This window comes from Lygodium microphyllum, chromosome 15, assembly GCF_053477565.2.
Source record: "Lygodium microphyllum isolate KBCC chromosome 15, Lygodium_microphyllum_v1.1.10, whole genome shotgun sequence".
Lineage (NCBI taxonomy): Eukaryota > Viridiplantae > Streptophyta > Polypodiopsida > Schizaeales > Lygodiaceae > Lygodium > Lygodium microphyllum.
In genome coordinates this window covers 86,620,217-86,645,220 of record NC_141149.1, presented here as the reverse complement: position 1 = coordinate 86,645,220, position 25,004 = coordinate 86,620,217, and the positions used below count along the sequence as shown (strand labels likewise).

General features: G+C 37.7%; 1 protein-coding gene and 1 non-coding gene across 5 annotated transcripts; one reads left to right on the top strand and one right to left on the bottom strand.

Annotated features, from left to right (window-relative positions):
- The first annotated feature begins 8,385 nt into the window (after positions 1 to 8,385).
- Positions 8,386 to 8,489, top strand: LOC148024739 (U6 spliceosomal RNA). Its single transcript, XR_015693454.1, has one exon. It is a non-coding gene; the product is annotated as a U6 spliceosomal RNA (small nuclear RNA).
- A 220-nt stretch (positions 8,490 to 8,709) lies between these two features.
- LOC148024738 (cinnamoyl-CoA reductase 1-like) lies at positions 8,710 to 12,247 on the bottom strand. 4 transcript variants are annotated; one of them, XM_087694393.1, is made up of 7 exons: positions 12,098 to 12,247; positions 11,425 to 11,632; positions 10,931 to 11,085; positions 10,519 to 10,704; positions 9,801 to 9,963; positions 9,470 to 9,659; positions 8,710 to 8,997 (listed from the first exon to the last, which is right to left on the bottom strand). In XM_087694393.1, exons 2-7 carry the CDS (start codon positions 11,618 to 11,620, stop codon positions 8,802 to 8,804), a joined length of 1,086 nt encoding a protein of 361 aa, XP_087550519.1. In that variant the 5' UTR covers positions 11,621 to 11,632; positions 12,098 to 12,247; the 3' UTR covers positions 8,710 to 8,801. The 4 variants fall into 4 exon arrangements, with proteins under 4 accessions (XP_087550519.1, XP_087550517.1, XP_087550518.1 ...); XM_087694391.1 differs by having other exon boundaries at positions 12,053 to 12,203; XM_087694392.1 differs by lacking the exon at positions 12,098 to 12,247 and adding an exon at positions 11,809 to 12,010.
- Between the last annotated feature and the right edge of the window lie 12,757 nt (positions 12,248 to 25,004).

Genomic DNA, 25,004 nt, shown 5'->3' with positions numbered 1-25,004 from the left:
GTTTGTTATGTAGGCATTGCTTATTCTCAACCATATGACTCTTTAAACTTATGTATGGATTTACTTTATTTGCAAGAAGGTTTTCAAAGAATAGTTGAATTTCATTACTTGGAAAGTGACAACCACGGTCAAGAATCATCAAACCTACCTTGAATGATCCTCATAACAAAGGAGGTAAAATTAGTTCAACATCGCATGCAACTTTTTAACAAAAGCATAATTTTTAGAAGTATTTAGGGTGGCATCTACAAACTAATTTCTTGCATGTCTATTTTTATAAGTGGTTGTCTCATGGTAGAAAGATGGTTGAGTTTTAGATTTTTATTTTTCTAGCTTGATGGTGATTGAGGTATTTATGTACATCCAACCAAGAGGATGATTGTGTGTTGTTAATGGGGAACACAACACCAAGTGTTGATCATTTGTACGGAAGCTATATAATAAACACTTGTTTGGAGCTTAAAGCACAAGATCCCTAGCAACTCACTATTTGTAGTGGGCACCTTTGTATTTTTCTTGCTTGATATCATTCACAATGGATGGGAAATCAAGGTTTATGCTATTATATAGATTGTGTAGATATACCAAAAAGCAAGACCACTCGATAAGTGCGAAACTTTTGGTATTTAATTTTTGTCATTTGATAAAGGCTAGACCTAGGCACAACATGCCCATTTGGGCATAAACATGCTAGGCTAAAAACACTTAAATGGCAATATTTTGATGGTTCTCACATATACACAATCTTTAAGGATCGGATTGCACCCATTGATAGTGGGAAAGGGAGACCTCCCTCCCCCCACTATCATAGGGTTGTACCCAACACCAATGGGTAGTGTGGGGTTTCCCCATCCCTTGAAACGCCTCACAAGCCCTTGCTCTAAACAAGGTTCTAACTTTGTGCTACTAGAGGTAAAAGTAGCCATTGATTTGTTCAAAGCTTGTTATGCTCACCAATAGTCAACTAGGCGGAAGATGCTACACTAAATGACAACATCTTTCTTTGTCATATCTTCAAACTTGTCATGTTGTGATGATCTCGTGTGACCATAAGGGTACCACATGTCCTCCACACCTTACTCACCTTGTTTGCACCAAGTGCGATGAGTTCTTAACATGTAGTTTTGGACCATCTTTTTGTGGGTTTTCCCAACTTTTGTGCTCTTGTTTTGTAAGTTTACTAGCCATGTAAATGCTATGATTGTTTATCTTTGCCACGTGCATCCATGTAATACTACTATGCATAGAGGCCATATTTTTCCTTCTCCTTGTTCACCTCCTATTTCATGCAATTCTTCTCACTTATTTTCCACTAAACTTCTATATATTACCCTTCAGTTTCATATTTTAGAAGGATTATACCACATAGTTCTAGATTCCCTCGTGACAAGTGTTTGGATCTTGTGTAGAATGGAGCTACATTAGTAGATTGATACAAAGTAGAGCAGAAGTGGAGAACTCAAAAGGCACAAATACCATCCTTATGTTTCTTTTTCTTTTCATGGTGATTCATTATCCATGTAGGTGCACCACACCAATGACCCATATGAATATGATGGCATCCATAATGCTAGTCACGTGTGAGGTGGGATGGATCATGCATGGCACGTGCCTATCCTCTTTCTCACTCTCTCAAGGTACACACACACACATTCCCTCTCCCTCTCTCTCTCTCTCTCTCTCTCTCTCTCTCTCTCTCTCAAAAGGGAAGCCAATGCCACCGGCCACACCCACTCCCACTCCCACTCCCACCTTCCAAAGGCATTCCTTTCCCCTTTGCTTTTCCTTTTAAATTTTTGGGACCTTGGTCCGGCCACGTCACAAATGCCCTCTGCACAATTGTGCGCCTACGCACGAGATAGTGAAACGTGACGCCGCCCGCCGACGAACCAGAAATCCCACAATTGGGTTGGTTGGCCTTCATCCCCTTCCAACTTCCAACTTCCAACTCCGAGCCCTATTTCTGGACGTGCCATTCTTCTATTAGTTTGGGGGGCGGGCCCCGCGCAAACGTACACACACTCCCTCCAGAGTCCACACTCGTGACTCGAGTCTCTCGCTCAATCAAAATCAGTGACGACGCGTGTGCTGAAGGTCTGATTCACATGACATCTCTAGAGATTCTTTGAGGAGACGAGAGACGCGTGTCTCTGCAGTTCAAACCAGCAGCACTAAACTCAATACCAGACTCCTCTTGGCCCTCAACCCTCAGACGTGACATCCCAAAAATTTGCCTTTCAAAGGGGCATTGTGACTAATTTCATATCTTCAAAATATATATTTATATCCGTTGCTTTCATAAAATGATTCATATCGACTTCTCGACGACTCCCTTTGACCCGTTAAGTGTTACCAACTCCCGCTTTGTTTGGTAAGTAGATTATTATCCCTTTCTTGAGAACACGCATTTTGGCTTAAGCTGTACCAACACTAGGAAACTAACAATTTTGCAACATGCTTTACTCAACAAATTTGTCCCTTACTTGCAACCTCTCAACTTATTTTGATCAAGTTCTCATCTCATTGTGTCTTTTCAATAGCTCATTTTTGTCAAACAAATAGCTAATATGCTTTAAAAATGTGTGGCTTCGGTTCCCTAGTCTAGCTATAGGGTAAAGAGTGGTTACAATGGCACCTAATATACCTCTCATTTCATGTACTTATGACATCGAATGTAACTAACCATCTACTTGATGCACATGACCTACACACAACAAAAATTGTGTCAACAAGCAAGCTCGAAGTCGTTCCATTGAAAATTAGGATCAAAGGGACCAATGTGTTGTCATCATGGGTTCATATCATAAATACCATGATGTAACATAATTTGGCAACTTCTATTCAAACACGAGACTTTAACTCTATGACAATAGGTTCCCATCTTGCATATGATTTCTTTCCTTGAGGAGTAGGGGGAGGCTATTTCTATAAGGCAAGTAGAGCCTTTGAATTGGTACGCATACACTCTTTATTGGCTTATTGGCTCCAAATTTGAATGGTGATACTAAATACTAGAGAAACTTCCATGGTTAGCTAACTTCATCAATCAAAACTTTACGAATATCATTTCCCAAACTTTTTTTGGGGGGTAATTTCTCAATGAATTGTCACACTTTTGGTGTGGCTAGTGCCTTCAAAATTATGTGTGCATCACTTTGTTGGCTCTTGAATTCAACTTTCAAACTTTAAGGTCTCCTCAATACAAGGCTATGGTTAAAGGTGTACTTGGTTTATCGAACACTTCAAAGCCAAATTTGTATGGCTAATTCATACTTATTTTAATTTGAACCCATCTTATAGTAGAGAGCATATAAGTACTTATAAGTGCTCACTTTGGTCCCCTCCCCATAACAAGGAGGATGTTACAACAACACGATGTAATTCATCCAAATGGCACTACAAGTAATTGACATTTGCTAGAAGGAATGTTCTTTCCAGTATGTGCACTTAGAGTTGTTATATAGTATTAATTAACCCTCAAGCTATCAATTATCATTGTAGTATGGTCTCCATGGGATTACTTGATCTATAATTGTGGCTAAGTGGGACATTGTGAAGAGGGAATGGCAATCACATCAACTAAACTTGATCTAATAATCAATTTAAAAGTACTTTAGGATCATTGATCCATACAAAGCACATTAGAAAATTTCTAAAGTAATGAACCATCAAAACACTAGAGCGTTTTATGGTCGCACTCACACAACAAACAACATAAATTCTCAATTTTGACAAATCATGGAGGGTGTGGAACTTGATGAGGCCAATTTTGATCTCTTGGATTTGAAAGTAAAGGAATGACCATTTTTTTACAAGGGCTAAGTCATCCTTAACTCTAAAATATCATTGATCTGAAGACTAAGAAGAAGTTCTCATATTTTCTAAAGGGTCTAGAGCAAACTATAAAACATCTTGCATTGTTTATAAAATGCTCAAGAAAGTACAAGGATGTTTGAGCAACGACCCCAAGTACTGCCTATATGATGATGTAAATTTGTTCTGATTAATAACAACTTAAGCACTCATTACAAAAGCGAACAACCTAAAAACAAAATCTCTAGTCCTCTATATTATTTTCCATGGGTTATCATTTAAAGGGCTTCATGAAAAGTTCAAATCATGATAGATAGTTCACACCAAATAGTACTTCAAACAATAAACGGAGAGAATTTTGTGGTAGGATGGGCTAAGTAGTTCACATAGTAAAATGGTGCTACATCAAAATTGGTGGGGATGGGTTAGGTAGCCTATATTGTCAAATGGGACTATGTAGAGAGGTGGACAATTAGAAAATTTTCCACACAAGACAATGTAAGGACCATTTATGATTAACATGTCAACCATTTATGATTAACATATTGACATGCTCGAAAGTCAAAAGTCGTGGAAGGTACCTTCTCAAACTTCATTCAAAACGTTTTTATAAGGGCTAGTACATTAAACACAAATGTTGATTTTCCCAAGAGCTAGCAATTTGGCCCCAAAATCAACTTGGTATGGAAGTACAAGACATGTGATAGACTAACTAATTGGCATTGTGCGATAAAGTTGTAACCGAGATTCTCTCACTAAAAATCATAATACAAAATTTTATTTTCAAAAGGTTTCCTTTACCATTCGGGTGACACAAAACCTTGAGTTTGAAAACACTATTTACTATAGTATTTGGGTCTAGCACATATTGCACCTCCATAGGAAAACTTCTATATCATCTTCAAATGCTTTAATCATGTGGATCATTATTCCATGAACAAATACCTTGTTGACAATGTCACTCTTTTTGAATTTGTCTCATCCCATGAAAAATACTTGGTCAAACAAGTAATCTTTTTTTTTTGGGTAATCATTAGTACAAGCTATATTATGGGTAAGTATTTACATCCAAAAGCAAAAGTAAGCTCAAATAGAGCATTGAAGTCTAGTTGCAACATAGAAACATTTTGCTTATGCTTGATCACTTTGATCAATTTAATACTCTCCTCACAAACTCAGTAAAAAATCACCAAGTTTAGGAATAAGTACATGAAACCTTAAACACCGCTCTATATCTCAAATCAACAAAACAATAGTTCTACTAACATTCTAGAACTTCTCAAAAATAGGGGACATGCTTCCCTTAATTGTAAGCAAAGCATGCCTCCATGGAATGACATCATGAAAGCTCACTCTAGAAAGCCCCTTGTGGACTTTCTTCCATAGTACTACCATAGCCTTACAAGACCAAAAGCTAAAATATATGTCATCTTGTATGCAGTATTATGGGCATACCAAAGTCCATTTGCATAGTACATTCCTCATGGGTAATTTTGCTATGGTCACTTTCCAAAGGAGCACCTTCAACTTCATGAAAGAGTACACCTTCATACTTTCTTTACCATTTTCTTGGCCTTATTTAGTGTTAAGCCAATCATATATCCCCAATAATTTTTAGGCTTCGCAAACTAGCAATCAAGCCTTTGGCTTCCACTTCATGACTAGTATCCCCACTTCCAAAAAGTCGAGGTTTGATGAGAAAGGGTTTAATGTGCACAAGGGTGTTTATGTTCAATGGAAGTGATTGGATAGTCCAAACAATATTTTAGGAAGAAGGATAGCTAGCCCTCGACTTTTGAACAAATAATCTTGAAATGAGGAGCGCTCTCATTACTTATTGTAACTATATTAACAAGTGCCACCTTCTTCACAAGCCATGTAGAGAGAGAGAGAGAGAGAGAGAGAGAGAGAGAGAGAGAGAGAGAGCAGTAGAAGTCAGTTTTTTGATGCATATTATATAGGTAACACTCAAAATTACACCATTATTGCAAAAAAAGTACGCATATTTTAGGACATAAAAAACAAAGAAAATGTGTTTTCTATGAGTGGTAACCATCCTTCCTTTTCAAAAGGTTTTATTGGTTCCATAGATGTGGATGATTACATTGCAAGCCAATGTAAATGTTTGTAATCTCTTTACTAGCATGTGCATGAGATTTAAGGGTGATGCCATGCACTCTTATGACTCAAGTTTTACATAGTGTAGGAGGTAAAGGTAAGCTATTACAATAGATATTATGAGGGGGACACCATGTGCCACATGAGGTTGACTTTACCTCATAAATTTTTGCAAAAGCCTCTTTTTTACTTTGAATAGGTACAAGGATCGTTTTTAGTGGCTAATGTTTTCCATTTCACTATTTTTTAAGAGTTTGAAAGTTAACTAGGTTGTTTGATAGAAAATTTTTGAAGGAAGATTCACCACACTTTGTTGAGACTTTGTTAAGGTTTTAGAAGATTGCAATAGGATTCACCACACAAACTTCATTGATACCCCATATATATAGAATAGGTTTTGGTATACTCCTTGGGGTATACCATGTCAAAAGTTACATATCTTATGTCTCAAGTCTATAAGGATTTTACATACAATTTATAAGTCCAAAACATATTATGATGTTAACATCATCCCTAATTTTGGATTCTAAATAGTGTGGTGGGATACAAGGGTTACATAGTCCATGTGCTAGTTCTCATCATTCCATGATGTCTATTACAGAAGTGAGAAGTGTGGGCATTTTGCTAAGGACTAACTGAAGAGAGCGGTGGTGGATGGCATATGATTACAAGAGCAAAATAGGGGTGTTTGAAAAAAAGTATAAGGTTAACCCTACAAAATTGGCCTTGCACAACATCAATGGACAAAATACTTGATGTTACGCTCTTTGATATAGAGGTTAATTGTGGCATGGTTCTTATTGAATAACAGGGATAGGACCTCAGATTCACCATTGTTTCATGGGTTGTTTAAGGTTTATGCTCAAACGAGAAGAAAATTGTTTGCAATGGAATTCTCAAGTGATGCAAATCAAATATATTATGTTGTATGAGATTGCAAATGTGCAATGTTATATGGTGCCATGAATTTGGACCATGTTGTATAATGAAGCCCATTAGGGTGATTTGTAGGAGAAGTACTAGTTAATGGCCACTTCCCTTCAAATTAGATGTTGCATTTTTGTTGGATGCCAACTATTTGAAGATGGGCATAGATACTTTGAAGACCCGCTCTTCTTCTAATATTGATCTTGATTGCAATTGGTGGAGGTGCATTAGTGCAACAACTTCCAAAAAGCGTGGATGAGTTAAGGCCAATCACAAATTAAGCCAATTCGCTTGCTAGAGCATATTGAACACAAAAATCCTAAATTAGTTAAGGTAGGTACCTATTCAATTAGCTTGTTGGAACATGTTGAACTTCTATTATTGTTGCTCTTGAGAATTCTTCATAAAAATTATAACCAATCTTATGCCAATGTTCTAAAACCTTATCAAAGAACTACTTAAGTAAGAATGAAGATTGGCTTTCATCCTTTGTAAATTATGAAGACAAGGTGTTGAGCTACATAAAGGGAGGGCTCATGAAGGTGTACTCAAGACTAGAATAGCTTCAAGGAAAGCAACTTGTTATGGATCATCAAGTTAAGGCATATTGGAAGCAAGTTGATTTTCATAGCACATCCCTCTAATTATTCCCTCTTTACTCTTAAGAGAAAAGAAGAAAGCATCAAGCATCTAGTTTGGAATTGCAATGAAGTTTGAGGATAGTGGACTAGCATCAATAAAGTCATGAACACATATGGTCTAGGTCACATCATTGATTCAATTCAAATCCTCGTTAGGTTCAAGGGAAGTTGAATGAAGAATTTAGAAGGATTTGGAATGTTGTCAAGGAAAACTTTTTAGTTAAGGGAACTGATTTGGAATGTTGTCGAGGCAACTTTTTCAAGTACATATGAAAGTTTATCAATGACATGTGAAAAGCAATGGCATGTACTAGGCCACAAAAGATGTGTCGAGAATAATATTCTCCTTAGTGACCCTATTGGCTGCTTTTTAATGAGTGCGAGCTTGAAGTGCTAACTCCTACCAAATTGTCGCTTTTGGAGAAAATGCGACATGTTCTGGGATATCCTATATTGATGATGAGAATATCTAGGAATATTTGCTAAAATCTCCCACCCCAACCAAATATCAAGATACCCCTCCCAAGGTTCCAAAATTACCAATATGCCCTCAATACTTAGTCAAAGTTCCCAAGATATCCCTCCAATTTGGCCATATATTCCAAAATGCTTCTAGAATATTTACCAAAATTATTAACACATAAATTTGCAAATGCAATTCTCAATATACTCATAATTTAAAAAGTTGTAAAAGTACGTCTCATAATTTCACAAGGATCGATTAATACGTCGTATTTCGCAAGTTTGTACGAGGCTGATTGTGTTACATAAGTATAAGTGCAAGACGATTGATGGAAGGTCAATTTTTTACGGTAGAGATTACAAAAGCCTATGATTGATGGATACATACGGCACTCTTTGGCGTTCATGCAAGCGGTGATTGTTGTTTAAAACACTCGAGGTAGGTCCTTGTTGGAACGATACAGAGAAGATTAGCATGGCCCCTGCGCAAGGATGACACGCACAAATAGAGAGAGAGAGAGTGTGTGTGTGTGTGTGTGTGTGTGTGTGTGTGTGTGTGTGTGTGTGTGTGTGTGGTGCATACACATTGCATTGTCTGTATTTTGCAACTCGTTTGCCTTTTATGTAATCAAACTTGTCTTATTTGAGAGCTAGACATGTATGTACAGGCCCTTCACTTAATTGCTCATGGTATTCGGGGGTAGATCAAAGAGAAATGGGAATGCATTCACTAGAAAGGCATTGACTGCATTTCCTTGCACAATTGGCAGCTTTGATCTCCCCCCCCCCCCCCATCCAATGCAGCATCAGTGTTTTATTACTGGGCATATGTAGGAACAATTATACTGATTGCTGCAAAGATTCTAGTTGGAACATCTGGTTATCTGTTTTGGGGGCAATAACCCCTTTGTCTTCTAGGCTGATCACTGTGTCATGTAGGCACTTCTTCAGTGGAGTGAATTTAAAACCCAAACCACACAGCTTTTGGTTGGAGAATTTGTATGGCTGCGCTCTTGGAGACGCCTCGTTCGAACATCTACAAAAGCATCAAATTTTTCTTAAAGATAATGAAGCAAGATTCTAGCAGTCTGAGTTGAATCAGCTTAAGCAAGATTCATAATGAGGATATGCTTGCAATTAAATCCTTCCCCAAAATTTCCCAGCTATTACTAACTTGAATATTCAAGTAACATTCTGCATCTTCATGTCAAGAGGGTTGTTTCAAGTCAATCATAGTGTTTTGTAGAGCATGGATCCCCCCAAGTTTCCTCCTTTCTACCTAACATCAGTGTCATCATTTGCACATTGGCATTGTCATCGTTGGTGCCACTATCATCACCACATTAATATCACTTAAAAATGATGATGGTATGGTCATCGGTAATGCCGAGTCACCCTACAATCGCAAACATCAGTAGCATCTACACCATCTTAATATCAGTTACACCACTGTAACCACCCCACTATCATCATTGGACAACTGCACTGAGCTTTGGATGTCTACTTACTTCAGTGGGATTGGATAGTAGTGGAACATTTCTGCAAGCATGTCACACACGTCCCCTCTGTGCACCACACTTTCAGCACAAAGGTAACGCCCATTTGCAGAAGGACTTTCAAAGAGGAGGATGCAAGCATCTGCAACATCTCTCACATCAACATACGCTTGCACCAAATTGGCATAGCTTTTTGCTGAGCCTGCATGGTTAAAAACATGCAATGTAAAGAAGTGTCCTAAATCAAGAGAAGCCATAGCCCTTATAAAGTTTCTGTAGAGGTTTAACATTACATAATTGGACCAAATATGATGACAATGTGAGAGATAATTGAATTTTTTACCTGTCAAGTATTTGAGGAGATGAGCAGTGCTGGCATTCACTTCGGATTGTAGTAAGGGCCCAAGAACTAGGGAAGGAATCAGGACTACCAGGTCTACATTCACTTCCTTGGCATGTTTCCAAGCTGCTTGCTCAGCAACAGTCTTCCCATAGCAGTACCAGTTCTGAAAACACACGATTGGGTATGAGAACGGCCATACAGTCAAACATGGTATGCCATGAACTTGCCATGGGGATAGGACAGATAATTCTCTATGCATGCACTGATATGCCTAAAACAACCTATACATTTCTTAATTGTAGGTGCTTTTATACATGTTTTATTCATACATTGGGCTGGAAGCTTTACTCACTAACACATGCTTCAAGCTTTATTTACAAGAGTTACATGCTTTAAATTCATAAATTGAGCTAGAAGCTTTACTTACATTGAGCCAGACGCTTAAATTTACAGATACAAGCTTTAAATTCATACATTGGGCTAAAAGCTTTACTTATAGGTACACGCTTTGAACTTGTACGTTGGGGCCAGAAGCTTTACTATATATACATGCTTTGAAGATCAACCAATGAGGATCACATAAAGTAAGCAAAAAGCTGAACAAAGCTTCATGCATATGGGGTGTTAAAGTTCAAGCATTGTGATCTGTCTGGCTACATGAAATCCATTGGGTTCTACTCAGCGGAGCCTTTATATAGGAAACAAACTGGGCTTTTACCCGTGTGTCTTTGCAGAAGTCAAGGTTGCTCCAACAGTTCTCATCAACCACAACACTTGGATCCCTGTTGGGGTCCATGTACACGGCACCTATGGATGAGGTGAAAATGACGCGCTTTACCCCAGCTTGAGCAGCTGCATCCAAAACATGGATTGTGCCTTTGACAGCCGGATCAACCATCTGCACCTGCAGAACTTGAAACATTGGGTTTAATAAGGGAATAGAAAACATGCATGCATTTGAGAAGCACAAGGATAGCTATGGCATCCTAGACTGCGACTTTGATGTTTATGATATCCAAGGACAGCATTGGGCTCCCAAATATCATAAAAAGTTAACATCAGTTGTTATAGTCCCATTGATATTTGCCTGGAAGCATAAACACCAATCTGCAGACCATGATAATCCTTACCGGGTCATCAGTAACAGGAGAAGCCAGATGGAAGACACAGTCACATCCTTTGATGACTGAGCAAAGGCTGTCAAAATCCAATAGGTCTGCTTTGACTAGCGTCAATCGTTCTGCAGCTCCTTCCAGCTTCTTAAGATGAGCATTTTTTGGATCATCTGATAAAAACCAACTAATTTATTTGAGCAATGCATGTAAGTGACTGAGCCTAACCACCTCACAACACACAATTTGAAGCTTTATCATGTGTTCCATAATTGAAATGTATCCAAGAAAATGGCTCTTTGCCATGCTTTTATGGATGAGATACAATCACCCAATAAACTCTACAAACTGATTTTTTGAATCATGTGGTCGTATAAGGACACAATTGGAGATATGGATGTGAAGCATGTTGCTATCGACTATCCATGTGCTAAAAGCAGGTGCATTGTCTGCTCAAATTGGTCAAATAGTCCTGCATGTTGCTCAGATGGGACTGTGCATATACAATATACCCGGATTTCGGACAGTCCCTCTGACGACATAGCCTTTCTCAAGCAGGCGCTTGACAAGCCAAGAAGCTATGAATCCACCAGCTCCAGTCACACACACGGTCGGCATTTGTGCTGCATTGCACACATTAGCATTCATGTCCAACTCCTTCACCATGGCTTGCCAATCGGATGGCACTGCCCCAATGTCCTCAGGCATCCTCGCTCAAAACTGTCCAATCCAAACAGCCAAATTAGAACAAGGGATGAGAAAGAAGAAAGTGTGCCAAAATCTTAACGCAGAAATACACCATAACATTCCGTTTTTTTTAACAATCACACACGGACAACATTGACAGATGAATTGTGTTTTGTATGATTATTCAAGAAAAGCATTGGCAGCTGAACCTTTTTTTGATCATACAACACAAGTATCAGCTGCACATTCATCTCTTTGGAATCACACAAGAAATTAAATCATCGGCAATATCAGCATAAAATGCTGTTTCGTTGCAATCGTACGAGAGAAATTATGAGAATGTATGATGATCACAGATTTTGGGATAGGCTGGGAATGCAGGTGCCATAGAGTTAAGATTGAGAATGGGAAGTGGAGAAAGAATCAATGCAAATTGTGCGTTTTGAGGATTACTGTGTGTATTGGATCGTTTCTGCAGAAGGGTGAGAAGGAACTTGCCTGCACACACAGACACAGGCAGAGAGAGAGAGAGAGAGAGCTCTGAACGAATGCGCCCACCAGCTCTCTTTTCTTTTGAAAAGAAAAGCACTTCGGCTCCCTGGCTTGCTTTTTCTCCCCAGCCCTTATAAAGAGCTCCCCTATTAACCATAATAAAACCACCAAAAGCTTTCACCACATAGCATTACGTTGTCATATCGTAAAGCCTTCGTCACATAAGAATTCTCCCCACAAAACAATAGGTAGAATTATTAAACCACCAATTATTCACCTTTAGTGGCGACAATAAGACCACATAGTATCAATAATATATAAATAATAATCGCCATAAAGACCTCTTAGAATCGCTTGTGTGATTGTGATCTTCTGATAGTGTGTTTTGTTGCATGAAAGGGTGGTTTGTTGTTGTCTCTGTGTGTTGTATCGTCACACTCAAACCTATCCATCCCACTGGTAGTTGGTAAGGTGGTTTCCACATCCCACTCCTATTCACACTTAACTTTCCTCCCCTTGGCCAATACTACTATTGTACCATAGCCAAGGAGATTCACTAGCAGCATGAGCATCGAGCAAGAGCCAACTTCTATCCTTTTCCATTTTTGAGCTTGGAATCCATAATATGAATAACTTTCAAGAATGCAAAAAGACTACCTTTTTCCATGGGTGATGTTATATGGTAATAATAGCTCTAAGCAATAGTACGAAGGGGCATATAATGAACATTAAATACTAAAGATGATGATTTGCATTCCTCTATGTACCACAAAGCTTTAAAAACAATAATTAAAAGCATCAAGCAATTGTAACAAGGGCATAGGATGAATGATGATTTTATTCTACAAAACAAAAAAAAAATTATATTCCTCCATGGGCAATACTATGCCATAACACCAAGGAGATCAGTAATAATAAGTGTGTCATTAGAAGCCAATTTTTACCCTTTTACATTCATGAGCTCAAAAATCATTACACTGAACATGCAAAAATAGCTAAAAGGAGCCTATACAAATGCCAAACAAGGGTAAACAAGGATGCTAAGAAAATGTTAAAAACCCCATCAACCATACTTTTCTTACTATATTGTTGTGCCAAGCCTTTTTATGAACATATAATTCCCTATACATCCATGCTTCTTGTTTGTTTATACAAAATCAATTGCCTCACTAAGGACATGACTCAAATTTATCTTATGTCTTAATAATCTTACTACTATATTATTTTGGTTATAAGTTTGGAAAGCCCCAAACCTCCAGAGGGCTTCAAGAACCTACCTCTTTTTCCAAACCTCCCTTTTTCAATTAAAACCCCTACCCCTTCCCTTTCTCTCACTTGTAATCTCTCCTTTTCTCTTCCCCCTCCCTTTTTTAATTAAAAGCCCCCCTCTCTTTCTCTCTCTCTCATTGTAGGGCCTAGTCTCTCTCTCTCTCTCTCTTTTAGATTTAACTTTTTAATTTAAACTGTCTTTTTAATTTAATATTTTTTAATTTAAAATTTTTTGACATAGTTTTTCACGCATTTTGAGAAGAAGAAGAAGGAGAGAGAGAGAGAGAGAGAGAGAGAGAGAGAGAGAGAAGAGGAGGAGAAAGAGAAAAATATGGAGAGAGGGGAAAACAGGAAAGAGAATAGCTTTTTTAAAATTAAACATTTTTTTATATAGTTTTTGACTTAGAGAGAGAAAGAGAAAATATATAATTTGAAAGAGAGAAAATAGGGGGAGAAAGGGAAGAGAGGAAAGAGAAAAATAGAGAGAAGGACAAATATATAGAGAGAAAAGAAAGCGAGAGAAAAAAACTTGAAAGAGAAAGAGAGAGGAAAAGTAAAAGGGAAAAGAGAGGAGAGAGGAGAGAGGGGAAGAGAGACAGAGAGAAGAAAAGCAGGGAGAGAGAAAAGAAGAAGAGAAAGAAATTGAACACAAAGAGAGAGAATTATAGAGAGAGGAAATATGAAATTTAAAAGAAAGAGAAAATAAAAAAATTTAAAGAGAAAATGAAGATAGAGAGAAGAAGAAGAAAAAGGGAAAAAGAGGAGAGGGAGAGAGAAGGAAGAGAGAGGAGAGAGATGGGAGAGAGAGGAGAAAAGCGGGGGGAGAGAGAGATAGAAAGAGAGAAGAAGAAGAAGAAAGAGAGAGAGGAAGAGAGATGGGGGAAAAGAGGAAAGAGAAAAGTCTTTTTTCAATTTAAATATTTTTAGAGAGAGAGAGAGAGAGAAGTTAAAACTTAAAAGAGAGAGAGGGAGAGAAGAAAAAAAAAAGGAAAATTAAGAGAAATGGGAGGAGAAGAAAAGGGGGGAGAGAGAGAGAGAGAGAGAGAGAGAGAGAGAGGAGAAGAAGAGAGAGTATATAAATATAATGAGAGAGAATTATACATAGGGAAAAGATAAAATTTACATACTTTAAGAGAGACTAAGGGGGGAAAGGAAAGCTAAAGAAGAAAAAGGAGAGAGAGAGAGAGAGAGTGTGTGTGTGAGTGAGTGAGTGAGTGAGTGAGTGAGTGAGTGAAAAGAAAAGTGCAGCTAGAAGAAAAGGAGTGAGAAGAAGAAGAAGAGAGAATATAACATAGAGAGAAATAATAATGGAGAGAGAAAAGATAAAAGTTAAAAGAGAGACAAAAAAGAATTAAATTAAAAGGAGAATGGAGAGAAATAAGAAAAAAAAAGGAAAAAAGACAAAGGGAGAGAGAAGGAAAAGAGAGGAGAGGGGGGAGAATAAAAGGGGGAGAGAGAGAGAGAGAGAGAGAGAGAAGGAGAGAGAGAGAGAGAGAGGAGAAAAGCAGGGAGAGAAAAAAAAGGAAAGAGAGAGAGAGATAGAGAAAGTATTAATGTAAGCCTCAATATTCAATTAGTACAAAATCATGTTGCCTCTAAATAATAAGTACTTGCTAGGATATGTTTTAAATTAAACTTTTATTTGCAAATCATCGTTTTACTAGGTGTATTTGAAAGCCACGAGCAATCTTGTATATTTCTTGCATGCACCAAGATTAAGTAGTATGCACACAATAATAGATACTACCATCCCACCATAAAGAAAACAATGCAAAATATGAAAGTTCTACCATCTTATGCATTGAGAGAGAGAGAGAGAGAGAGAGATGGAACATCCCTTATCGTTAAATGTCTTATCATCATGTTCATAGAAAAATTGTTTCTTGTCAAAGCTAGATAAGTTTTGCCAATAGAAGTATCAATGCTAAATGTATGCTTAAAGTGCCTTGAACCTCAAAGGAAAAGCCAAAAACAGAACATGTGATCATTTATATGTTGATTCATTACACTTGGGGCGTTTTCTCGAATTGTGATGGTTTACATAACATAAGTGCATGCATCATATTTGAATGTATTGACAAAACATTTCAAGAGTCTATAGTTCCATCAAGGATTTTCTCAAATGAAGTGGTTTAGAATTTTTTTTTAAAGTTACCTAATTAATCACCAAGCATGTTATTTGGGTGTATTTGTATAGATTGATAGGCACACATGATGAAGAAAATAGTACGTCTTTGTTAGAATGGGTTTTTAAGGTCATTTAAGACACGTTGAATTTTTGTGTGGAATTGCATCGAGGCTCAACTCACAACACCTATGGTTTCATTTGTACCCACAACCCACAACGGCTAGGTTGATGTCAATAAAAATTGAACTAACACATAAACCTTGATTAAAAAGCCATCCTAATATATGACAACATAAATTCTAAAAACACCACCATGTCATGAAGACTTACAACATTGAGTTGGAAAAGACCACCATGTTATGACAACTTACACCATAACTTATAAATCTCAACAAATTAATGACAACAACTTCTTTGTATAATGTGGGCCATAACTCAAAGTCTTTCTAAATAGGTGAGTGGTCAAGCCTCTCTAATAAAAACTCTTCAAAAGTATCAATATGGTTATCCACCACATTAGTTATAGCCATACAAACTAACTAACATGGGCCTTAATGATCTAACTATACTTTACAAACCAAAAATCTTAATCCTAGATACTTGCTAGCTCTCTCTCTCTCTCTCTCTCTCTCTCTCTCTCTCTCTCTCTCTCTCTCTCTCTCTCTCTCTCTCTCTCTCTCTCTCTCTCTCTCTCTCTCTCTCTCTCTCTCTCTCTCTCTCTCCCCCCTTGTGATTCATAGTATTAGGGTTTTTTTTTGTAATAAGAAAAAGATTATGAATCTATTGGAAAAGGAAATGAATTTATGGATGCCGAACTCCATGATCATGACTACTTTCATTTAATAAAATGTATTTTAGCTTAAACCTTACATTTTCTTTATTCTTGACAATTACTTCTTTTCTGTTAGACCTTTATAAAGGTTTTCAATGCATGATATATATTTATGATAGGCCATTGCCATTTCATTGCCTTGCTTCACAATTTTAAGCCTTGTGAAATAAGAGACTCTTTCATGTTATCTAAATTTGAATTTTTTTAGCGATGTTTACTTGTACATAATAACATATATAAGAACTTGATATTATTGTTTACACCATGTGGCTCAAGTTAAAGAGATTTATAAGATGAGTTGGAGCACCTGGGGCTAATGAGTTGGAGTATGTGGGGCTAAAGAAATAACCTCACATGGTTTCTATAAGACAAAAAAATGGTGCTTAATGCATGTAGTTTCCTTATTGGTGCACGCATGATAACATGGTAAAAGGGAGAAGCCAATGTTAATCAAAGCTAAGAAAGAACATAGATATTCAACAAATGGTCACTAACCAATAATATCAACTATCTAACTTTTTGCATGTGTAGTAGACTAAATGTAGTAGCACCAAAAAAAAAAAAAAAACACACACAATGACCACAAAAGCTCATAAATGGAAATATCCAAATTTATATTTGAACCAGAGGAGCAACAAACCAAGTTTACAATTACTATAGGTACAAGTTCATAAAGTAAGCATCATCATCTCTCAGGCCATACTTTGCTAGCATATATCTCAGAATTAAAACAATACATAGTAGTTGTCGAAGGGAATGTCTCAGAAGGAGACAACCTTGTACTCCTAAAGAAATTGAAATAGAATGATATGACATATTGAGATAGCTTAGAGTTTAGCTAATCACCAATAAAAGTGTGGTAGTTTTTTGCTTTATAGAAAGCCCAATACACAATTGTGCCCTACTACCTTGATAATCTATAAAGACAAAGTACAAATTGTACTGCTATAGAAGATGGTATAAAACTTCTAAGAAACGTTATATGAATTAAGAATGTGAAAAATGTGATCTTAAAGTCACCAAGCTCTCAATAGTGGACCTATTTTTTTGCATCTCATTAGTAACGCATGATGTTGTGCACAAAAGCCTTTGAGAGAGAGGAGGCATTCCTCCTAAAGAATCTCGTGAGGGGTCTCTAATGTGGAACTAATCAAAGCACACTAGAGGGTGGAAACCAAATTGTACTACATGGTGGGGTGCCATTTTGTTGCAAGTATAAGAATGTCTATATGTATTTTTTAATGAATTAGAGACACCAATTGATGAATGCTCAACCATTCTTTCTCTTTACCATTTCTTAAAGACATTGTTGGGAATTTGTTTCTCAAATTGCAATCTGTTTTGAAAGAAATGGTTGGGGACTCACAATTTTTTTGTTTGTGTAGGAGCAAATATGTAACCACATATTGATCTCACCAAGGTGTTAACCACATGCTTATTGCACCAAAGTTAAGCACATATCAATCTTACCAAAGTGCCCTTCAAACACCTCAAATGTCTCATTGTTAACTCCTAGATGGATTATTTATTACTTGACATAATGTGATGGCTTAAGCAATAAATAATCCATCTAGGAGTTAACAATGCATGGTATATCCCATTTTCTTAACTCCTAAATAATCCATCCAAGGGTTAACAAACTATGGTGTATCCTTATGGATCAAGCAATAAATAATCCATCTAGGATTTAACAAGCAATAACAATAAATGGCTTGTATACAGTCTTGTTTCAATGCACCATGTTTTCAAAGGGCCCAATTTAGCTACAAAAAAGAAAAAAATCATCGCTAGAATTGTTGGTATATACGTCTCTACAAAATCATCACTATACGCGTCGTAGTATGTGCCACTGCAATGTGTGTCACAATACATTGCGATGCACATTGGTTCGGCGCATATAGTAACAAGTGTAGGTTCTATTTGTGATGCTAATAGTGATAGTTGTAGAGGAAAAAACATTTAGGTGGCAAGGCCTACATGCATGCTACCCTTCCAGCTTCCATAAATCATTTATAGGTTGAGCATACAACTATTGTTGAAACACATGCATCTTGAGATACTAGAAGGAAAAAGTCCATATATTCAATTTCCAAATAAGTACAACATCGACAATGACATCTCATAAAACTACATGGATTGATTATTGGAAGTAGAATCCAAAATAGAAAAATATATCAATAAATATCAAAAAATGCGAGTCCATACAAAGGATGAGGAATATATCGAAGGAAGCCTACATAGAAAGACCTTGCATAGACTATAGGGACAAAAAAGGAAAGGATGCGTGCTCCACAAATCCAAGCGATTGCTACAACTCCTCACTGTCTGAGAGCTCGTCTCGTGATGCAATGGAGCGTTGAATGGGCTTTGTAATATAAAATAATCAAATACGATAGCATACGCGTGAACCACCATCTCTAAAACTAGTACAGGAGTGAGGAGTAGCAACCGGCCACCATGGGGTCTCAACATCTATATCTTCATAATACCCCTGAGAACCATCCCTAGAACGAGGAGGAGAGGAATTAGTGGCTCTCTGAGGCATCCATCACAACCATCACCTCCACCGGTTGAGCGAGGTGTCTCGATCCTCCCTCTACGGATAGCATCAACTCTACCTATTGGAGATTGACACATCAAAGTGTGCTGAGGCAGAATGTGTTGAATACCCAATCAACAATCAAGACAACTCCTTGTCTACCATATCTCTGAATCACACCAATTGATCAAAATACATACATGTAAAGATCTCCTACAGCTCCTCATCTGCCATCTCTTGGCTCATCTTGCTCTTTGGATCATCTATGGTGACTTGCACAACCAATTTAACGATGTTAGCATAATCAATATAAGGGTGAAGGTGACGCATGATAATATATATTTGCAAAGAAGGATGTCATTTCAAGAACATGCAATAAAATACCAATATAAGCAAATAGTCAATGAATATGACAAGCGGATGCAAATAACAAGTCCTACGGCTCCATGACAAGCTCTTGGTGCAGAGCTTAGAATACACTAGAAAGTCTATGCATAGGTCTCCACAAAAAGAGGACTCTACTTCATTCTTGAAGTATTCTTGTACTCTAGACTCTTCACCTAGATTACTCGTGATTGTCTCATTCACATGCTCATCCTCCACCCCCATAATAGCAACTTCTCTATCTGCATACACTCCTCATGCATGCAAGAAACATTGATTTTACATACACTTGAGCACTCTAAGGTGTTGATGGCACAACATACCACCAATGAGGTTGTCATAGATTTGGATAGAAGCTTACTTGTTCAATAATATCAAATAAGAGCCTATAATAAAGAATGAGAAAACATTTTTTACTATTTCGTGTTGTGAAAAAATTAACAAAAAATGTCATGCACTTGTTCATAGTGACATGACAAGACAAGACAAATATGTCACATAGATTGTTCCATATTTTCTCGAAGTCTATCTCCAAGAATCTAGAGGGTCCTCTTCAAACGGTTGACTTGATTCTTCCAATACCACTTAAAACCATTGTACATTGAATATGATCATGGAGAAGGTGCGGCAATCTACTAAAATAACACTTTGTAGGTTGCCAAAATACTCCATCTCATCCACTATAATGTTCAGATCTCTGACCCACTAATGACTTTTTTGCTCAAAACTTCACCATGACACCATAGTCAATCATGGAATGCATTTTGTCAATGCACTCAACTTGAAAATGTTTCCCATGTGACCATGCCGTGCTATAGATTTTGTATTGTACATTGAAACGCCTAGGTTAGCTACTACGTACAATTCCTAGATACAACAAATAAAGCACATGGTTACCTTCGGATTGCATCCCCTTAATAACTCACATTCCTTCCTAGAGACTTCTACCCCTTGCTATGAAGATATGTGATGCCAGGAGGCATATTCCACTGTGGATTTTGTGAGGTTTTTTGGTGGATTCCGTAAAACTAGAGGTATATTCCATAGTGGATTTCGTGAGGCTTTTCCATGGATTCCACAAAACTATATGTATTTGCCAGGGCTCGTACACAAGGTGAATTCCTTGTGTGAGAAGTTGACAGGGATGCTCAACAACAAGATAGGTGGGATGCTTGGTGCATTGACAACCTTCTATTTGTCCTATTAGCAACCCATTGGAAGCTAGTAGACAAAGTGTTCTTCACAATATACACCATTGAAACCATTAGAAAGCTATTGGCATTACTATGATGAAGAGAATGAGTTTTGATAACTTTAGAACTGAATATCTTCACCTCTATAGTGGACTGAAAACTGAATTCAAAGACATTAAAAAGAAGGTAGAAGAAATGTTGGCAAGAGAGTCCTCCAAAGACTCAAGCCCCTCTAATTCTGTTCTATTGAGTACATACAAACTGGATGGAGCTAACTCCCTAATGAATGACGTGATCAAGAGACAAGCACTAGAATGAGTCCAGAGGTACATGAGAAGAGAGAATGCAAAAATCAAAATAGAAGAAATATTGGCAAGAGAGTCCTCCAGAGACTCAAGCCCCTTTAACTCTATTCTATTGAGTACAAACAAACTGGATGGAGCTAACTCCATGATGAATAATGCAATCAAGAGACAAGCACTAGAGCGAGTCCAGAGGTACGTGAGAAGAGAGAAGGCAAAAATCAAAGCCAAGAACAAGCTAGTAGCATAAGAAACCTTTGACACCCTAGCGGCACTCTTTACAGAAGTCCCCATGGAGACTCAAGGTCCTTTTCTAACCAGATCCATCCTGGAAATATTGATGCCAACAAATGTAGTCTCTTTGCCCATATTTAAGGGAAAGTATAATGAAGACCCTAATCTTCATGTAGACGAATTCATGGTAGCATGTGTAGCTAACAATGCCAGAATCTTCATGAAGACCCTAATCTTCATGTAGATGAGTTCATGGTAGCATGTGTAGCTAACAATGCCAGAATCCCTAAGCATTGGTTGGCAATATTTTCCACCACTTTCAAAGGCACAGTGTTTCAGTGGTATGAGAGACAAGTAGTAAGAAATTTTGGCACATGGGAAAACCTAAAGTTGGCCTTCCTCACTAAATTTAGGCACAAAGGTTTTGAAGAAAGGATACAAAAGGAGTTCATAAACTTAAGTTAGTCCTCTGGTGAATGGGTGGAAGCATATGTCTCTAGAATGAAATCCATATTGAAGAGATGGACCAACCATCACTTGGATGAAGGCATCCAGAAGAGAGTTTTTCTTAGAGGTCTACAACTAGAAGTTCATAAGTTTGTGGAATTAAGAAGATAAGTCAACCTGCAAGCAACTGTGGAATATTTCCCTATGCACACATGAGACGGTGGACCTCTACCACCACAACAGAACATGTCGCTCTATTCTGTGCACTGCACTAAAGGGCTTCCTAGCCGTCTTTCTTACACCTATGCCAATCTGGTTAGGCCACATGAATGTGCCATTAGTTGCACACACACTAGCATACTTCCTCTTAGACTCTCAATCTTGTCTATTTCCAAAACTGAGTATGAGTTATGGGTTCATATTATCCATCTTTGAGTGATATGACCCATGGGGCGAGAGTATGATCTATCATTCCAACATGAGTGATTATTCAGTTGAGTGCTATATTCTTTGTCAATGATAAACTGACGGTGTTCATCAACAACACTACCTTCATAGGTACTATTGCATGATTGGAGCATGTTTTGTCAAGTTTTGGTACCTCTTGCAGTCAACTCCGATCTATAAATGTGCGCCAATGATCGTTCTTGAAAGCTAGTGAAACAGGCCAAGTGTTTCTAATTCCACTCTTGCATATATGTGTATATGTTATGCCTTAAGGGACATCCATATGCCTTGTTGGTTACCTTCACCTGATCTAGTAAGGTAATAAGTGTGAGGATGCATCCTTGCATGTCCATCTTGTATAAAACCATGCAAATACCCTTAACACTTCACTAATTGAGAAAGTTTCTTTTCTAGACCATGTTGAGGTCCTTAGCCTACCCATACACAATGGTGTACCTCGAACCCAAGGTTTTCCCTTTCCTTTTTATATTGTTTTTCTTTTGCATGTTTTCCATGTGAATGCATCCTAAGTTCATTAAAACTAAAATGATGTCGTAATCTTGTTACCATTTGTTCCGAATAATTGTTCATAAGTTAATATATTTTGAAGGATTTTATGTGAAGTATGTTGAGAAATAGACAAATGATGTATGCTCCAGGAAGAGATGTCCTAAGTCCCATATGCACAATGAGGAGAGTGGAACAACCCAACTTCTATAAAGCATTGTACTTGACTATCACTTTCACAACTATGAATACAATATCATGATGCTTTTCTCTTTCACTTAGTGTCATTGTCATTGTCAATCCAATACACAAGATTGTCTTTATGAGTCCAAGCTTCCATCTTGGAACCTAATTCACTTCTGTAATAGTTGTTTACTCATTATCCATGTCAACATGAATTTAGTCTTCACCTTTCAACCTCCATAGCTCCTGCCATGCTCTAGATTTGACATTTTTACATGGTATCAGAGCTCAGTTGAGCATGGCCCCTAGCTTAATCTAGCTCTTCTCTTTGCTCTCTCAAGTTTTCTTAACTTCAGTCCAACTCAATGCTAGCTTATAACCTCATTTTCATATCCTCATTCCAGCATTCATGGCTACCATAGCTAGGCTGCACCCACCTCTATTTGAGCACTTGAATCTCTTCATCCATGCAAAATCTTGGCAATTTTCCTTCTAGACATCTCTTCTCCTGCTTAGGGTGCTCCTTCCTAGCACATAACAATAGGACATTAGCCACTCTATGCACCAACATTTCAAAAATTGCAACTCGTTGTCGAAATATGCGCATGTCCCTAGAATCTCCACACATAGGCTGCGATCTATTCTAAAGCCATAGGGCAATGAAAGCCCACTAGAAGAGCTTCTCCCTCACCAAGCATCTCCACCAATGGCTACCCGAACGTGCTACAGTAATTAAAAAACCAGTGATCTATCAAAACCCTAAACAATCCACCATAGCCATTATAACTCAAACCCTTTTTCACTTCATTTTCCGCTTCATTCCAACACATTGAAGCCTCAACAACTTAGGTTTGACCAGTTTCCAACAAGAGAAATTCTCAACAAGAAGATTTGGAACATCAAGCATCAACTATCGAGCTTAACATTGAGTCTTCAAGGCATAGTCAAGGCATAGTATCTCTTGATACTCCATTAGTGCTTCTTAGCACTTGGATCATCAACTCACTCAAGAACAACTCATTTTTTATCCCATCTTAGCTACTTATTGTAATGCCCTAATTAATCAAATCTCTTGTAAGTCTTAACCCCTTTCTAAAAGGATAGACACTTCCCGAGTACGCTCGTGGTAAGACCTCCTTCAAAATGAGTGAACTTGAGCATATAGGTAAATTCAATGGTGAAGGCTTTCATGCCTGGAAGGAAAAGACCATGTACCACCTCATGAGGAAAGACCTCCGGGATCTCTTTGAAGATGATGAAGGTGATGCAAATGGCAGGACAGAAGATTCAGAAAGTGGGATCCTTGCAATAGCTCCATCAAAAACCAAAGAATGGAAGAACCTGAATAACAAGGCACTATGCATCATTGCCTGGGGACTAAGTGATGATGTGCTACATCATATCTCCAGCATCAGAGACGCTAGAACTACTTGGGAGGAACTTGATAGGATCTTTGGTACCCAAGCAAAGAATTCAAAGGTAAATTTACTCATGCAGTTTTATAAACTAGATATAAAAGATAGTGCTTCCATGATTATACAAATTAACAAGTTCAAGAGCCTAAAAACCCAGCTTGCAACTCTTAAGAAGAATATTGATGAAGATGAAGCAATAGTCGTACTGTTTGCAAGTGTAAATAAGGATCCATATGAGAATCTTGTGTCCATCCTAAGTAATGGTTCCAAGTATCTCACTTAAAGATATTGAGCACTCACTACTTGATGGAGAAAGAAAATTTAAAAGCAAGGATGCAAAGGAATATGCCACCAACAACGGTCTCTTATACACCAAGGGCACTTATGGAGCAAAAGGCCGTGGTCAAGGACTCAGCAGCATCAACAACAACAAGGATCGGATTATATGTCATTAATGTGGCAAGAATGGCCATACAACTAGTGAATGTTTCCACAAGAAAAGAGCACAGCATATACAGAATGATCACCACCATAACCAATTCATGAATGAAGAAGAAGAAGATGCTTCCGCTACCATCAACAACTCTGACTGATTATTCTAAAGAATTTTCATTGTATCTTTCATATGTTTTTCACATAATAGATCTCTATTTTTCCTTAGTGGATTTGCTTTGTAAAAACCCTTGCCAAAGATGTAAAGTTTCAAGCTTTAACTTGACTAGGATGATTATGAGCTAGTCTCCCAGGCCATGTCACGATGTAGGGGGGGAATAAGTTAGCAAGTGTAGGGGCTCATCATTTGAGGGGGGTGTTGAGAAATAGACAAATGATGTATGCTCCAAGAAGAGATGTCATGAATCCCATATGCACACTAAGGAGAGTGGAACAACCCAATTTCTATAAAGCATTGTACTTGACTATCACTTTCACAATGATGAATACAATATCGTGATGCTTTCCTCTTTTAGTTAGTGTCATTGTCAATCCAATACACAAGATTGTCTTTATGAGTCCAAGCTTCCATCTTGCTACC

What these genes read in the sequence shown, in the direction of transcription:
- LOC148024738 (XM_087694393.1), bottom strand. Translation starts at nt 11,620, where the DNA reads ATGCCTGAGGACATTGGGGCAGTGCCATCCGATTGGCAAGCCATGGTG. An exon ending in TCTCCTCAAATACTTGACAG is followed by an intron (nt 9,660 to 9,800) that starts GTAAAAAATTCA and finishes TTAACCATGCAG; the next exon opens with GCTCAGCAAAAAGCTATGCC. An exon ending in TACTATCCAATCCCACTGAA is followed by an intron (nt 8,998 to 9,469) that starts GTAAGTAGACAT and finishes ATGCTTTTGTAG; the next exon opens with ATGTTCGAACGAGGCGTCTC.